This window comes from Cebus imitator, unplaced genomic scaffold, assembly GCF_001604975.1.
Source record: "Cebus imitator isolate Cc_AM_T3 unplaced genomic scaffold, Cebus_imitator-1.0 Scaffold146, whole genome shotgun sequence".
In the NCBI taxonomy this organism is placed as follows: Eukaryota; Metazoa; Chordata; class Mammalia; order Primates; family Cebidae; genus Cebus; species Cebus imitator.
In genome coordinates this window covers 2,432,697-2,450,654 of record NW_016107461.1, presented here as the reverse complement: position 1 = coordinate 2,450,654, position 17,958 = coordinate 2,432,697, and the positions used below count along the sequence as shown (strand labels likewise).

Sequence of the window (17,958 nt, the reverse complement as noted above, 5' to 3'; positions counted from 1 at the left end):
AGACGGAGTTTCGCTCTTGTTACCCAGGTTGGAGTGCAATGGCGCGATCTCGGCTCACCGCAACCTCCGCCTCCTGGGTTCAGGCAATTCTCCTGCCCCAGCCTCCTGAGTAGCTGGGATTACAGGCACGCGTCACCATGCCCAGCTGATTTTTTGTAGTTTTAGTAGAGACGGGGTTTCACCATGTTGACCAGGATGGTCTCGATCTCTTGACCTCATCATCCACCCGCCTCGGTCTCCCACAGTGCTGGGATTACAGGCTTGAGCCACTGCGCCCGGCTCTAGGTGTTTTTTGTTTGTTTGTTTGTTTGAAACAGAGTCTTGCTGTTGTTGACCTGGGTTGGAGTGCAATGGCACAATCTCGGCTCACTGCAACCTCCGCTTCTTGGGTTCCTGCAGTTCTCCTACCTCAGCCTCTAGAATAGCTGAGACTACATGTGCCAGCAACCATGCCCAGCTAATTTTTATACTTTTAGTAGAGATGGGTTTTCACCATGTTGGCCAGGTTTGTCTCGAGCTCCTGACCTCAGGTGATCCACCTGCCTCGGCCTCCCAAAGTGCTGGGATTACACGCATGAGACACCATGCATGGCCTATACTAGGTCTTTTACAGACGCTGTATTTAGTCATTACAAAAACCCTAAAAGATAAGTAATTATGATTAGTCTCATTTTACAGATGGAGAAATACAGGGTCAGCTAAGGTTAGGTGACCTCCCAAAAGCTATCGCTAAATCAGATTCTATGAAATCGATTAGTTTTTCTATTATATATACTTTCTGCCCCTTTTTCTTCATATATATTTCAAAGTTATTTCCTTAGGAAGCAAAGGCTGTATGTTCTGTTTCAACATTTTCAAACTTGCTCTATATTTTCCTCAAATGATTCAACTCTCCAAATATAAAACCATCAGTATACACATAATGGGCACTTTAAAAAATATAACATACAAATGCATTTGCTTAAAGACATTTTAAAAAATGTTATTCTGTAATACATCTACAGAAACTGAAGCAAATTATCTTGATATTACCTATACTACTACTACTGTAAATTATGTTTATAAATACTACACAGCAACCCAATGTCATATGTAAGCTTTACAAATGTATAGCATGCAAGTTATAAGATAGAGTTTTGCTCTCCTCAAACTTATCAACAGAATAACATTTATTCACATATAAAGGAACATCAACAACTGATCAACTAATAGATAGGTTGAGAGAGAATAATAATATAGAGATGGAGTAGAAATAGGTAGAGATATATGTATATATGGACATCTTATCCTACAAGGGTGCCAAAGACTAGTTCAAATTTTTTTTCTCCTCTATGTTTAATGGTGCCTTTTAGTCTGTCAGGGTAAGTTGTGGCTCAGTTGTGTTCTAACTTTCTTGAGAAAGCTATAGTGCTTTCTACCAAACTATTAGAAATAACACACCATTTTAATCTAAATCTGAAAACATGATTCTTGCTCTTCTCACGATGTGGATCACGTTTCAATAATAATGATGACTATGATTTTAAAAGATCGTAAAAAGGATAATGAAAAACAATCAACAGCAATCATGACAATTACTGAACACATAAAATAGTCCAAATCTTAGGTTTTGCATCTTTCATATTCTTTAATATCTAGAATACTCTTATAAGAAGATATTCTTTTTTGGTCTCGTAAGATACTCTTCAGGACTAAGAGCTTAATTTCCGGGTTTAACTGTGTAGACTGGCATGGTGACATTACAGCCACGTAATTAAATCATCTGAGAAAACTTAATTACTTTCTCTCTACTTCAACTTTCTTGCCTGTAGAAACTGGAAAATATTCCTACCTCATAAGTTTTCTTGTAAGAAGTAAATAAAATAAACACATAAAGGGCTGGGCGCGGTGGCTTACGCCTGTTATCCCAGCACTTTGGGAGGCCGAGGCGGGTGGATCATGAGGTCAAGAGATCGAGACCATCCTGGTCAACACGGTGAAACCCCGTCTCTAGTAAAACTACAAAAAATCAGCTGGGCATAGCTGCATGCCTGTAATCCCAGCTACTCAGGAGGCTGAGGCAGAATTGCCTGAACCCAGGAGGCGGAGGTTGCTGTGAGCCGAGATTGCGCCATTGCACTCCAGCCTGGGCAACAAGAGCGAAACTCCGTCTCAAAAAAAAAAAACAACAACAACAACAACAACAAAAAAAAAATCACAAAAAGTGCTTGGAACAGTATTTGACCAACAGCAAATGTTTAGAAACATTTGTTACAATTATGTTCATTTATATGGAAATCATTGGAAAATGATAAAGTTATTTCCCTTATATTATACTTGACATGGTTAAAGTCTTAGTGAGAAAAGTACAAACATTGTTATACCTGTGTATCCAGTTTTGCAAACACAGTTGAAGCTCCCTGGAAAATTCTGGCAGACCGCACCATTCTTGCAAGGGCTCTGCAGGCACTCATTGATATCTCTCTCACAGGCCCTACCAGTGAAGCCATCTGGGCAGCTGCATGAAAATCCTCCCACTAAATTGTGACAGGTGCCACCATTGTGGCAAGGTGATGGGAGACATTCATCTATATCTATTTCACACCAGCTACCCGCATATCCTGGCAGACACTTGCATAAGAAAGGCTTCAGAGGCTCATTTGCCACAATGATGACTGGAAGACTATCACGGCTCTTTAATACAGAGCTCACAGCCAATCTTCTTAAACAGCTCCCTCCATTCTGACAGGGGCCATGCACACAAGAGTCATGATCCACAGATTCTACCTTTACTCCACTCTGCCGGAGAAGGATCTCTTTGATGCTTTCAAAGAAGGTGGCTACACCACTGGGATTCACATACTGATTATTATTTCGCTTCACAGCTGCCAAAAGAAATGTTCTATTGTTCTCTTCATATGCAGCATACAGTTGCACAGCAGTCCCTAAGCCTGTCAGCTGTGAGCTGGCAATGCGTAAAAAATGAAGGTAGTGGTTGGTCAAGAAGTCCTTTACTGTGGGTACACCGAGACGAAGTAAGATGCTGTTATCCACTGTAGCATTGGAAAATCCAGCAAAGAAAACTCGGATGTTGCTCGTGACTGTGCTGTGAACTCCATCATTGCTAAGGACAGTCAGATCAAACGTGCCGTCTGTGGACCTTGGCTGGGAATTCAGATCACAAGTACCCCCTGGAATACTGAAGAGGCTGGTAACTCCTGAAGTAAGAGAGCAGTGGAAGCTGTCTAACACATCTGGATCCTGTGGCTTCACAGAGCCTAAAATCCCACCGGGAAACAAGTTGCCATAATAATTAACGAATATCTCCACCGTCCGAGATTGTGAAGGATTGTCATTTTGGTCTGTAACTGTGATATGCACAGTTCCTGTGGAAGACATTTGAGGAACACCAGAATCCTTGGTAACCACAGACAGATAGAAGTCTGCAATCTGCTCCCTGTCAATCTCTCTGGTTGTGCTCAGAACCCCAGCAGTGCTCAGGCTGAAATAATTGGTGGCAGGACCTGTGCTCAGCAAGTAGTAAGTAAAGGGACCTTGATTTGGAGGGAGATCAGGGTCAGTGGACTGAAGGGTCATCACCAAAGTGCCTGGCCGTTTGTTTTCCATAACTTCTCCTTCACTGACAGTCAGCACAGGCCCATTATCATTTATATCTTCCAGGGTGACTAATAAAGAGGCACTTCCTGTAGCTGAGGGGGTCCCTGAATCAACAGCCAAAACTGAGAGGTTATAGATGGGTAGGGTTTCTCGATCTAATTCTGCAGTAACAGTGATCTGCCCTGTCTGTGGATTAATAGAAAAGGCACCATTTTCATTCCCTGATCCGATGAAGTAGGAAAACCTGCTCCAGCTGGGGATAGAGTCTGAGTCAAAGGCACTGACAAAGGTCACATGAGTTCCTATTGGGACCCCTTCACTGATCTGCACACTGTAGATGTTCAGAGTAAAAACGGGTGGGTCATTTGCATCAAGCACGGTGACATTTACAGTGACCTCATCTATATCTGCACCTCTAATGCTACCAAAGTTCTTGGCCAGTACCTTCAAAGACACCCTTTCTTCTTTTTCTCGATCAAGAATTCCAGAAACATAAATCTGTCCAGTCTTCTTATTGATCTGGAAACCCTTCTTTCTACTATTACCAAAAATCAAATAGTGCACCTCCCCATCAGTGCCCAAATCACGGTCGCTAGCAAACACTTCTCCAACAACAGTGCCTTTAGGAGCTGCTTCTGAGATTTCAAAATAGTAAAGTTTGGAAACAAAACGTGGCACATATTCATTTGTCCCTTTTAATTGTATATTAACAGTGGCAAAACTACACCTTTCCTCATCGGGGACATTGAAGGCTTTCACAGTAAGATGGTAGCTCTGCTTGGTTTCAAAATCCAAGAAGCCTTGAGTGGTTATGACTCCTGTGTTAGGGTCAAGGACAAAGAGGTCACTGTCAGATGACTGCACAGTGTACGCAATCACAGCATTTGTTCCAGAGTCAGCATCTATTGCATTTAGGTGGATAACTGTTGTTCCACTTGGGGCATTTTCCAAAACAGTAGGGAAATAGTCATCAGAGAGGAATACTGGAGAGTTATCATTCACATCAATCACATTTACGGTCACGCTGCAATAACCAGTTCTTGCAACCCATCCTCCATCTGTAGCACTAATCGTCATTTCATGCTTCTGACACAGCTCATAATCAAGAGATTTGGCTAGTGTTAATACACCTGTAGAAGAATTGATTGCAAAAATGCCTTCTTCATTTCCTGAAGAAATGCTGTACTTAATCAAGCCATTCATAGCTGTATCTCTATCTCTTGCAGAAACAGTTCTGACAATGGACCCAATGCTATGGCTCTCAGGGATGGTTGCACTCATGTGGCTTTGAGAGAATTCAGGTGTATGGTAGTTTTCCTCAGTGACTGTTATTTGAACAGTTGCTTGGGAAGAAAGTGGAGGGTTTCCCTTATCCTTTGCAGTGACTGTGATAAAAAAGTTTTGGTTCAAGTCAGAAATCAGGGAGGATGCTACTGAAATCCACCCTGTATCATTGTCCAACTTAAATTTTCCTAAATGGTTATCATTAGAAATGAAATACTCCACTTCCGAATTCAGTCCAAAATCTTTGTCATCTATTGCTGTAACTTTGATTAACTTTGTACCAACCTTAACATTTTTGGTGACTGGAGTGAAATATTTAATTTTAAGAAATTGAGGTGCATTGTCATTACTGTCCACTATATTGATCGTAACTGTTGTCTCACTAAGTAAGGAAGGATTACCTCGATCTGAAGATGTCACTATAAAACTATGCCTGTTGATATTCACATTACTGAAGCCAGTGACATTTTGGTATTTTAAGATCTGTTTATTGAAAATCTCTCCAGTGGTGGCATTAATCCTGAAATATTCTGACTGAGATTTTATAAAATAAAACACTTGTCCGTTTGATCCCTCATCAGGATCTGTTGCAGATACCTGAGTTACTTTGGAGCCAGTCTCAGTAAGTTCAGGGCAATCTAAATAATAGGAGGGTCTGCTAAATCTTGGAGCATTGTCATTGACATCTGTCACAAATATTGTGACATCTGTACTTACAGTCCACCCAGAATCATGTGCAGAAACTCGAATTCTGTAACGGTCTGTATCTTCCCTATTTAAAGGCCTGCTTATGACAATATCCCCTGTGCTGGGATTAATTGTAAATGGAAGACTTATGTCCATTGTAGAATATCTACTAATTGCATTAATCCCAATGTCTTCATCAGAAGTTGTGACACGGGTAACAGTGTAACCTAAGGGGGAATTTTCAGGAACATGGGCACTAAATATCTGAGAAAATCTAGGGGCATTATCATTCTCATCTAAAATGTTAATCATCACTTTTACTGAAGTACTCTGAGAAGGGGACCCTTTGTCTGAAGATTTTATGGTTAGAATATAATGAGATACTTTTTCCCTGTCCAGAGGTCTAATGCTTCTAATTTCACCAGTAGCATGATTGATACTGAAACTGTTTTCCATGTTGCCATTAACGATTTCATAATCTAACTGTCCATTGGGTCCACTGTCCTTGTCCATTGCCGAAACAGTAAGTACTTTTCGAGGAGAGAGGTTTTCCAGTATTTCAGATACAAATGGGTCTTCCTTAAAAATTGGGGCATTATCATTGACATCTAATACTGTTATATCAAGTTTCTCATAAGAGGAGAATGGAGGGAAACCACCGTCTCTGGCCTCTATCCATATCACGTATTTTTGTATCTTTTCAAAATCCAGAGGTTGACTAATAGACACCTGCCCTGTTAATTGATCAATCTGGAAAGTACTGCCCAGATTCCCACTTGCAATATAATAGGACATAGGTTCTCCTCTCAAAGAGGATCCCGTGATGGTGGTGACAAGAGAGCTGACTGGTTGGCTTTCAGGAAACATGAATGTTTGTTCTTTGGCTCTGACTTTAGGGAAATCTGCCTTGTTCACGAATCTAACTGTCACTGTTGTAGAATCTGTCTTTGGAAATGAGCCACCATCTTTTACATGCACAGAAAATGTCACTTCTGAAGCTCCGTTTAGTGGTGCGGCGGCCATAATGGCTCCCCTCAGTGGGTCAATGTGAAATTTTTCAGAATTTCTACCCGAAAGAGAATAATGCAGTTCAGAATTTGGTCCAATATCAGCATCTGTGACTGTAACCGCAAAGACAAAGGAACCTATAAAAGATAAAGTGTGCAGTTATAACCATAAGTAATTTAAATAAAACATTTGGTAGCAGGTAAGTGCATATAAGACACTCTATTGCTGCTTGATATGACCTTATTTTGTCATGATTACTGGGGAAAACAGTATCTCCTATATTTTCTCTGAAGTTCACAGCCAAATCTGCTTTGTAATTGTCTTCAGAGACTAACCTGCCATTTTCTAACTAAAATTCATACAGTCTGTTGAATTTAATATTTTTCAGTATGCCTTTGGGAGAAGCATAGGTAAAAGAACTTGCTAAACATTCAAAAATCATAGTTTCTAGGAGAAAAAATCTGCACATAAAACAACATTCCAAAATATAATATGTGAACTCTGCAAAACGCTATGCTTCTACCCAGTGCAAAGATACAGTTGCTCTAGTGTGTCTTAAAATACCTTCAAATCACTTTATATGTAATCGTGTCAACAAAAATTATATGTTCATTACCATTGATTCCTTATCCCCACTGTTTTATGACAAAATTCCTTTATATGTGAACTATTATCATATGAAGAAAAAGTATGTATCTGTATGTGTATGTGTGTATGTATATATACACACACACATATATATATATATATACATAAGCCAATTAAAATAATTATAAAGTAGAAATAAGAATTGAGGAATAATGGGCTCCCTTTGGATTCCAAAAGTTAGTACTTACACTGAGTGCCAGTGAAACAGATTGTGGTAAAAATATGCAGAAAAGCTGCCATAAGGACATATTTTCAATATACTCATTCAGAAACCATTCCCAAACCTGCACTCTCACCCCTACAGAAGGAATGGTAACAAAAGTAAAATATCTTTTATTTTAAAAGGCCAGTAATTCTGACTAATTATAATAAGTCCGATGAGGAAAAGATGCTTAAGCATACCTCATTTTGCATAGGAAATTCTATATTGCACCATCACACATGTAATGGATGTAATCAGAACCATGCCTGCCAACATCATTTCATGTAAAGACCTTTAGCAGGTATATATCACTTTGATGTTGACATTTCCTTTTGCTAGAAAGTTGGCACATACATGGAGCCATTTATGAATCATTTTCATATTGACAATTTTCATGTTAGCCAATAAATGGCTCCATAAACTTACAAACAGAAAAAATTTTTGTTTGCAAAACCTTGAATAAAATAAATATTAAGAATTATCCACTTACTAAATTTCTTGAAAATGTATCTATGAAAAATTGAGGTAAAATATTCATTTTCCACTGGCAAATATATTTGACTGCCTATTATCTTCCAGATCATGTTTCAGATAGTGGGGTATGGCCTGCAAAATAGACACAATGCCCCTCCTCTTAGGGAACTTACACATAATTATACCTCAGGCCATAAACATCCTTAATTATGATGTAATAGATATGTTAATTATTTATAATATTCAAGTAATGTTAAGAATAGTAATACATAATAATTATAAAACCCTATATACAATTGGTTTGGGAAGAAAGGGTTCATTTTCAAGTTTCAAACATTTTTCAATTCCACTAGACAAAACAACCTGAATTTTAGAGGATTTGCAAAATTAGGCCACCTCAGAAATATATATGCAAAATATCATAAATGTTTTTATAGAAATGACTGATACACAGTTTGCTTGTATCCATGTGGCCTCATAATCTGGTTGATTACCTGGTAGAGTAGGAGATGGGATGTGAGTGACATACGGGTGATGCTGAAATCTTGGTGGATTGTCATTGACATCAGTCACAGTCACAAGCACACTGGTTGAACTGGAAAGAGGCTCTGGAGAACCTGCATCACTGCAGACCACTACCAAAGTATAATTATCTTTTGTTTCCCTATCTAACAATGCACTGGTGATGATTTGTCCTGTGGATGGGTTGATCGTGAACTGAGAGTTTCCACCGATGATCCTATAACTAAAGCAGAAAGCAGAACTAGGGATATGTCGTATAGTTTTAATATTGTAACTTCTATTTACTCTAATTAAAAAACTGAGGTGGAGATGCAAGCAAACATTACAAGAAAGATCGCACACTAATGTTAGAAAGACTACAGTTAGCTCTAGATCATAAATATTTCAAACTTTATGTGACCATCTCATTGACAATCTTTGTTGTGAGATGTCCAGTGATGTCAAGGAAGTCTTCACAAGGGTTGTAGGACTCTTAAGTTGTGCAAAGCCACAAAACAAACCCATAAGGCTACTGTGTTTTAAATAAATGAGCCTGAAAGCATAAATAAGGGGCCTTGCTCTCATATTGTGGTTAATGGCCAGGATTACAAATGAATATCTTTTAAATGAAACTAAAAATTATTTTTCTGCTGTATACCATAATAAACCAGAGAAGATCAGATCAGTTGAAAATTGTATTCTTCTAAGACAACGCCTGTATTTGGCATGTATCAGCTTCTCAGAACAACTAAAGGACTGATTATTTATACAAAGACCTTTCTAGTGATTAATTCTCTCTTTGTCATTCCTCATATGGTTTTGTTGATTTCTTGACAGGAGAGGTATGACATCTTCATGTATGTTTTGATGCTAACCAGATAGGTTAACAGGCAGGAGTTTCTGCTGAGAAAAGCTTCTCTCTTCTTTCTGAAGAGTAAAGCTGTCTGCATATACTCCTGATTTTGTGTATAAGGTGGGGTCCCAGAGATCATCCAGGAAAGAAGTAGCTGAGCTTGAAGGTTCAGAAATGGCTATGGTCCATAATTTTTAAAGTTGAAAGATAGCATGGAAATAGGTATCTTTAAAAGTTTTCTTGTTTTATACCAACAAAGACATATCCTTGTTGGAGCTAGTTCCATGCTTCTACAGTTTACTTTGTGTCTATATAAACATAGCAACAGCATATATCTAATAGAAACTGCAGAAAAAAAAAAAAAAACCTCCATATTGCAGCCCGTAATTTGTTCATTCCTATTATGCTCACAGCTTAAAACAAATATTTCAGCACGTTTTATCCTACTTTAGTAAAATAATTAACTGTTGAGGACCTTATATTTAAAAATATGAGGAGTCTTATAAAATAACAGCAGAACAGGGAAATAATAGAGAAGCAGTCTGGTTGAGAAGTGGCTTCAGTATTGATAAAGTACTTTACATCATTCACATTTTAAATACATTTTCGCAAACTACATGGCAGAATCAGGCATGGTGAAAATAGCACTAACTATATAGTTATTGAGCCAGAATTGACTATTAAGTATAATTATTGTCCTTATATAGTAAATAATATCTATTCTCTTTATCAAAATATAGATATCAAGTTTTATACATAAATTTTGAACACTTGAAAATTCAGGACTCACAAAATAATCAAAAAACTTACCATTTTACAAAGTGCAGAAAACTGGATTTGGGAATTGTATGATTTTATTTTGGAACCTTGTTGCTATCAGTGGATGTAGAAGTAATCAAATAATTTAATAGGAAAAAAAACTAAGCCATACTGCCACAATTTTTTTTAGTTTTATGATGGCAAGTTTCCAAGGTTCAATCAAATATTTATTCCTACAAACATTCACAAACAAAAATAAAATAAGATTGATTCAAGAATGCAAATTTTCATCTGGGTGTTTTGTATATGTCAAGACCATGGTGTATTATTAAGTGTAATGCATTGATAGGCAAAGGATGTTGCCTTTAGTCCATTTTCACTAAATGATCCATTCAGAAAAACTTGCTATGATTTAAATGTTCCCTTCAAAATCACCTTGAAATCAGTCATTGTAACAATATTAAGAAGTAGGGCCTCTAAGAGGTGAATAGACCATCAGGGTTCCACCATTAATGAGTAGATTAATGCCATGATCATGGAAGTGGGAGTTAGCTGTTGAGGGAGTGGGCTTCTGATAAAAGAATGAGTTCAGCCTGATTTCCTCTCTCTGTCTCACATGATTGCTCACCATGTGATGCCTTCTGCCCTTTGCCATGAAATAACACATAGGAAGCACTCACCAAATGCAGGCCCATGCCCTTAGACTTCCTAGCCTCCAAACTGTGGGCCAAATAAACTTCTATTCTTTAGAAACTACCCAGTATGTGGCGACAGCAGCAGAACACAGACAAAGAAACTTATGTTATAAATTCTTATTTTTTTATTTTATGCTATTGCCATATGATTGTCTATTTTAAAGTAGGTAATATATTTAGTATTTTTTAAAATGACTGAGTTAATTATCGTTAATATCCTATTTTTTCTATACTGCACTAGATTCTAAAACATATAAAAGTATATTTTAAATATGAGATATTCTATAACACCAGTTGCATGCAAATTTATATTTCGAAGTTTTTTAAAAATAGAAGAAACACAAGAAGCTCCGTACCTAGATTGACAGTTAAGATAATATGTCTAGATTTTTGCCACGTCTCTTACTTGGGGCTTGGTTCTATTCTCATTCCTCCTGATGGCCTCTCTGCCCTGAGTTAATTTTTGTAAGGTTAAAAACTTTAGTAGATTGCGTTTTGTGGTCTCTTCTTAACAGTTAAACATTTATACTGTTCTTTAAAGATTTCCAGGAACTTACTGATTTCTTAGTGCATATCAAGCACACTACTGGAGAATTTATATATGCTTTTATTTAAATCCCCAAACAATCCTAATAGTTTAGTCTTAGTTTTGACTGTTTAGAGATAAGGAATCTGAATCTAACAGAGGCTAGGGTAGTTGCACAAAGAAACATGCAATCTATAAAGAGTAGCCCTAGAGTCTGAATTTCTGTCTTTATGACTTCAACATGCACTTTTCCCCTTATACCACAGTAGAAGGAAGGTGAAACTCAACAAGGGAATGTAGTGAAGACAGGAAATGTTGTACCTGATTGCTAAGGCCAACATGGACTCTTGCTCAAGTTGTGTCAATATAGAATGGATTCACATTTAGTTCAATGAAAATCAATAAACATGTTAATTTATTTTCGAATTTGAGAATACATTACTATTTCAAATTATTTGCATAAACAGAGACCACTGTGAACCCTAAATCAACTCATCAACTATTGCTTTTGTAAAATTAAAATTTCCCCATTTGATTTTTTAAAACTTCTTTCCCTCTTCCTGAAATCTACTAGGGTTATAGGCATTGTACTGTCTACTGAGAGAATGTGATCATTTAGTAACAGTTAAGAGACTGAACTTTAGAACATAGTTCACTTGGACATAAATTTTAACCCCATTAATAGCACTTAAATTTACAAAAATTTCTTTTTTTTTTATTATACTTTAAGTTCTGGGGTACATGGGCAGATCGTGCAGGTTTGTTACATAGGTATACACATGCCATGGTGGTTTGCTGCATCCATCACCCTGTCATCTACATTAGTTGTTTCTTGCAATGCTATCCCTCCCTTAGCCCCCCAACCCCTGACAGGCCCAGTGGGTGATGTTCCTCTCCCTGTGTTCATGTGTTCTCATTGTTCAACACCCACTTATGAGTGAGAACATACAGTGTTTGGTTTTCTGTTCTTGTGTCAGTTTGCTGAGAATGATGGTTTCCAGTTTTATCCATGTCCCTAAAAAATATCTTAACGTTTTTAAGCGTTCTTTATCTGTAAAGTGGAGATCACATTTTACTCTTTTTATCTGGTAGTTTTGAGTATTAAAAATATTTTGTATGTAGAGCATTTGGCATTGTAACTGATAAATGGTAAGCATTTAAAAGTCTAAGTTTACAAACATAATAGGACCTATATAGTACATATTTATAATATAGTAGTCTATTATATTATATAGGCTATCCAAATCCATCTACATACAGGTTGAGTATCCATTATCCAAAATTCTTGGAACCAGATGTGTTTTAGAATTTGTCTGGATCTTAGAATATTTGCATACACATAATGAGATATCTAGGGGATTGGTCTCAAGTCTAAACACAAAATTCGTTTATAAGGTATATATGAGGTTTCATATGTACCTCATAAACACAGCCAGAAGATAATTTTATCTAATATTTTTGATAATTGCTTGAAACAAAATTTTTGTACATTGAAACATGGGAAAGCAAAGGTATCAGGTGTGGAATTTTCCACCTGTGGCATCATGTTGATTCTCAGAAAAGTTTAAAACATTTCTGTTGCTTTGGATTTTCAGATTAGGGATGCTCAACCTGTATTTAGATAGTCAAATGTACAAAGGGACTTTAAATTAAAAAAAAAAAGGAAAAAAAAAAGACATGGTTAAGTAGGTAAGAAATCCTGGTTTTAAGTTTATATCCTTTATAAAAGAAAGATATACAAAAAAGTAATTACAAAACAGTAAAGTGCTATGAAACAGCAAAGTGGTGTCGGTGTAGGTAGTCAGAAGGCAAAGACAACACTCTTGACTGGGATGATTAAAATAAAGCCATCTCAGAGAAGGGTAAATTTAACGTAAGTTGCAAAGGGGCTACCTATTTTTCAAATGGGGAGAAAAAAAAGAAGTTCTAGGCCAGTTGTCAGCAAACCTTTTACATAAAGGGCCAAATAGTAAATACATTCAGGTTTGCAGGTCATGTGATCTCTGTTGCAGTACTTAGCTTAGCAACATACAGCCAGAGCAGCCATAGACAATTGGGACATGAACGGGCATGGCTGTGTTCCGATAACACTTTATTTACAAAAACAGGCACTAGGCTCAATTTGGCCTGCAGGTAGCAGATTGTCAAGGCCTGGTAAACAATACAGAATAAATTGAACAAAGCTATAAGGCTTGAGAAAACACAGATCCTTGTCCCATGAGCAGAAAATGATCCAGTAATGCTGAACTTCTGGCTATATGTTGCAGAGTTTTGCAGAATTCGCTTGGGAAGATGCTGGGGCCATATATGGGGTGACTAGAATTTGAAGAGTGGGAGTCTTGAAACTGGAATAGAAAGATTTTGAGGAAGAAAGTAAAATTATTAAAGCAGAGCCAAGAGATACTCATGCTGATGCATGCTACTGCCATTGCCCTTCAATTCACTGACTCAGGTTTGCTTTGTACAAATTATTTACTATAACACTGAGACAGAAATCATTATGAAACATAAACTAGTCATGTATTCGTGCTTGCTGCTTAAAACATTTTTGTTGTTTCTCTCCTTAGATGCAACAAGAAATCTGGAATGTTTTATATGGTATACAAAGTCCATTCCAACCATACGGAAATACTTTCTTCGATGCCATGTTTTGCATAGCTCTTTGCCTTAGTACCTGATACTGTCTTTAACTAGAATGTCTTTCATTCCTTTATTTGTCCATAAACTACTTTTCTGTCTTTCTAAAACTTATTAATTACTTGAAGTTTCTAATGATTTTCTCAAGTATCGTTGACTATACTATTATTTTTCCATCTATTCCATGCTTAAACTATACTTGTTATAAAGTACTAAAGAGATTACAAAATTACCTCTTCTGTTAAGTTGTACTTCTCAGCCCTAGAGTGTTAAACTTCTCAGAGTTTAACAAAGATTTTGGTACATAGTCAGGGCTTCATAATTTTACAGGATAGTATACTACAGAGATTGGAAGGATTAGAAATGGGAGTCATGGAAGTGAGTTAATTTCATTATAATAGTACAGGCATGATGTAATTATGGACTGAACTAGGATCTTGGCAGAAGAGATACACTGAGGAATGGGTGCCAGATGCATGAGAAAAGAAGAAACATGAGAATTTGTCCACTGATTGAGGATAAGAGAGAGAATGACCCTTAGCCGCAAGGTGTGGTAAAAAACAAACAAAGGCAATATTATTGAGAAAGCAGAAAACCAAAATGAGAAACTGGAAAAGTAAGGAATTTTAGGTACACTGTGTTTATGATGCCAACAGAACCTCCAATGTAATATGTCTATCAGGGAGTTATAAATATGGGTGGAAAGTTTTGGAGTGGAGTCAGAGTTGATAGTACAGATTTGGAGGTTTGGTCACAGAATTGATGATTGCAGCAATGGAATAAATCTCTCTCCCTCTCTCTCTCTCTCTCTCTCACACACACACACACACAGACGCACACACGCACGCACACACAGACATACACACACGAAAGTACTGAGAAAATAATGCAGTAAAAGTATTAAAATTACTTTCTAGGGAGAGAAAGAAAGAGAAACAGAAGACAAATTGTGATCAGAGATGCAGGATGACAAGAACAATACTTATATAGATATCTAGGAGGAAAAAAAATGGCAAAGAGGAAAGGTGGCTTGACCTGTAGTGTGAACACTGCAGAAGGTTAAGTAGAATAAGGACTCAGAAAAGTCACTGGACTTGACAAATTTCAGTAGTCTTCTGACAGGGCCTTTTTTAGGGAAAAAATCAGACTAAAGGTTTTCAGGAATGAATGGCCAGAGAAAACAGGTTGTGAAGCCAACCATTCAAGACGTTGTATTAAAAATAGACTGAGTAAAAGCAGCCATTCTACAGAATATTAAAATCATTCATTCAATGCATTTAAGTGAAAACCACTGTCATATACCAAATACTGTAAAAGAAGGAATATATTAGGAGTAAAATAGATATGAGAAGAATAAAAATTAAAAGAAAACCTTTGAACTAATTTAGTGACTTCTGTATCCTAATAACTGTGTCAGAGACATTTATGGATTATTAACTGATTCCATACATACTGTTTGATATCTAGTAGGTGATTAGTAAATGTTTGTCTCCCAAGCTGTAAAGTATAAATTCTTATTTTCATTTTTATTGATGCTGAAACTAAGCATTAGAGGCATTAAAATGACTTTCCTAGGCAATGGTAGGTAAATAAAAGAATCAGAATTCAGCACCAGCTATTCTGAGCATTTCTGTAGATAAGGCAACTTATGTAAATGAGCATTTATGAAGATATATACATGGTCCAAGGAAGAGAGAGAACTTGAAGACACGCGAGAGAAATGAGTAACTTTTGAATTAACAAATTGGAGAAAATTGAATGGGAAGAGTAAGAGCACATATTAAGAAATTTTCCTTAGAATGTTGACTTTGTCTGTAGAGTTTGTTACATTCTCCAGGGTTGTGGCATAGAAGAATTAGAAGTGAGGCTTGCATAGAGATTTGGTTCAGTTGGGAGAAAAAGGGATACATATCTGTAAAAGCTAAGCTCTGGAATATGTATGTTGAAGGCAAAGACATAATCTGACTAGAGCAAGACTAAGATAGGAAAATGCTAAAGATGAAGTAAAATGTGTAACTTAAAGTAAGTACACCATTTGTAGAAATACAAAGTTTAATCAAATAGGTAGAAATAAAAGGTAAACATCTATTGGCTGGATGCTGTATACAAAATCAGTCTACATCATTTGAAAAAATTAACTTATAAGACACATAAAAGTTTATGCTCCTAGAGATCCCATCAGTAGCTCAGTAAATAACCTATGTACAATTTAAATGGGAAATAAAATAATGAAAACAATAGCTCTTTCAAGCTGAAAAAAGAATCGATTTTCTTCAGGATACCATTAATAACAAGGAGTTATTAACACCAGCCATAAAATATATTCTATTCCAGTAAGATTTTATCAAACCAGAGTACATAAGGTTGAGGTTATAATAACTATTTACTTTATCTGTGAAAATATTTTTAATTTAAGCTGCAATAATTGTCTGCCCTAAGTTAATTTGCAAGTGAATACAGTGTTTTCTTCACAAGATAAAAGCAGCTTCAATTTTCATTTTAACTTACTATATGATAGTCTGTATAGTCATTTTAAGATTTTCACTGATGAGGTTTTTGAATTTCAATGAATGTAAAAATATAATGTTAATTCTTATATTAAAAGATGAAAATTAATCAACCAATCACATAACCAAAATTCATACTATCAAACCAAAACAATCCCATCACTTACCAGTACAACTTTGTAAACCATTCTGAAAGCATGAATACAATTTTTTCTAGACCAAATTTACAGGCATAATTCACAGGCATAGGATAGCATTTTGCAATGAATCTTTAACATGCGCTAGGAAAAAGCAGCATTTTATTCTATAATTAAATGAATGACTCAATGGAAGACAGGATCAAGTTTGTAAACATTCAACTTCATATTCAGGGATTTACACTTCTCATATAAGAGAATTTCCCTGTATCTGATAGATAATATTCTATATGCTGTCTAAAAAACAGTATATAGAATATCTGCATGGATGATAAAGAATTATTAGATTTTCACACTATAATAGGTAGGATATCTCTTCCAAAATCATTATAGAAACTTATTTAGCACTAACGAATGATAGGTAGGTAGAGGTCTAGATGTTTTGTGTGATTAGAACTATTTGGATTGACAGTTACTGAGCATTGTTTTTTGTTCCAGGCACTATTCTAAGTAGCTCACTTAACTTATTTTACTTATTCTCTATAAAGTCAGTTTCGTTACTACTTTGCCTAGTCCACTGAAAACTGGGTCCAGAAATATTAATTGGCCCTTACTCATGCAATAGTAATAGTAGAGTCAGGATTCAATTCCACACAGCTTAATTCCCAAGGTTCTGCTCTCAATGTTAAGCTAAAGACTTTGGATTGAATAATAATAATAATAATAATATTATTATTATTATTATTTTGCCACAGTCTTGCACTGTCACCCAGTGCAGTGGGATGATCTCAGACTGCAATCTCCACCTTCTGGTTCAAGCAATTCTCCTGCCTCAGCCTCCTGAGTAGCTGAGACTACAGGCATGCGCCATGATGCCCAGCTAATTTTTTTGTGTTTTTAGTAGAGACGAGGTTTCACCATGTTGGCCAAGATTGTCTCGATCTCCTGACCTCAGGATTTGCCAGCCTTGGCCTCCCAAATTGCTGGGATTACAGGCGTGAGCTATGGTGCTCGGCTTGGATTGAATCTTAAGACGGGGATTTCATTATTTCTATGCTTTGGTTTAAGACAAGGGGATGGGAGGGGAGGGGAGAGGAGAGGAGGGGAGGGGAGGGGAGAGGAGAGGAGAGGAGGGGAGGGGAGGGGAGAGCAGGGGAAGGAAGAGGAAGGGAAATTTAGTGGCCTTTTGAAGCTCATAACTTGGAAGAGGTTCATTTGTACCTGCTTTCCTCTGGTTGGTACAAAGTATAATGACTCAAACAGGCTATGACCCTGGACAGAAATGTCTCGGTCCTCTATGATTTGACTTTACAGGACTCTGGGAAGTCAGTTGCTCTCTTGGAAGTAAGTCTAGGTACACTGAAAGAAATTTGCATGTAGCTTTCCCTCCTTTTGCAATGCATGCATATGTCTATTCGGTCTTGGATTTCCTCTGTTGTCTCT

At 36.8% G+C, this 17,958-nt stretch overlaps 1 protein-coding gene across 2 annotated transcripts in view; it reads right to left on the bottom strand.

Moving 5' to 3' along the window:
* Positions 1-17,958, bottom strand: part of FAT4 (FAT atypical cadherin 4) — a 167,538-nt gene that overhangs the window by 36,965 nt on the left and 112,615 nt on the right. For both annotated transcript variants that reach the window (XM_017542746.2, XM_017542747.2), the window contains exons 8-9: positions 8,395-8,645; positions 2,364-6,713 (exon numbers count right to left, since the gene is read on the bottom strand). In XM_017542746.2, the coding sequence (XP_017398235.1) occupies positions 2,364-6,713; positions 8,395-8,645 (4,601 nt within the window). The remainder of the gene's footprint in view (positions 1-2,363; positions 6,714-8,394; positions 8,646-17,958) is intronic.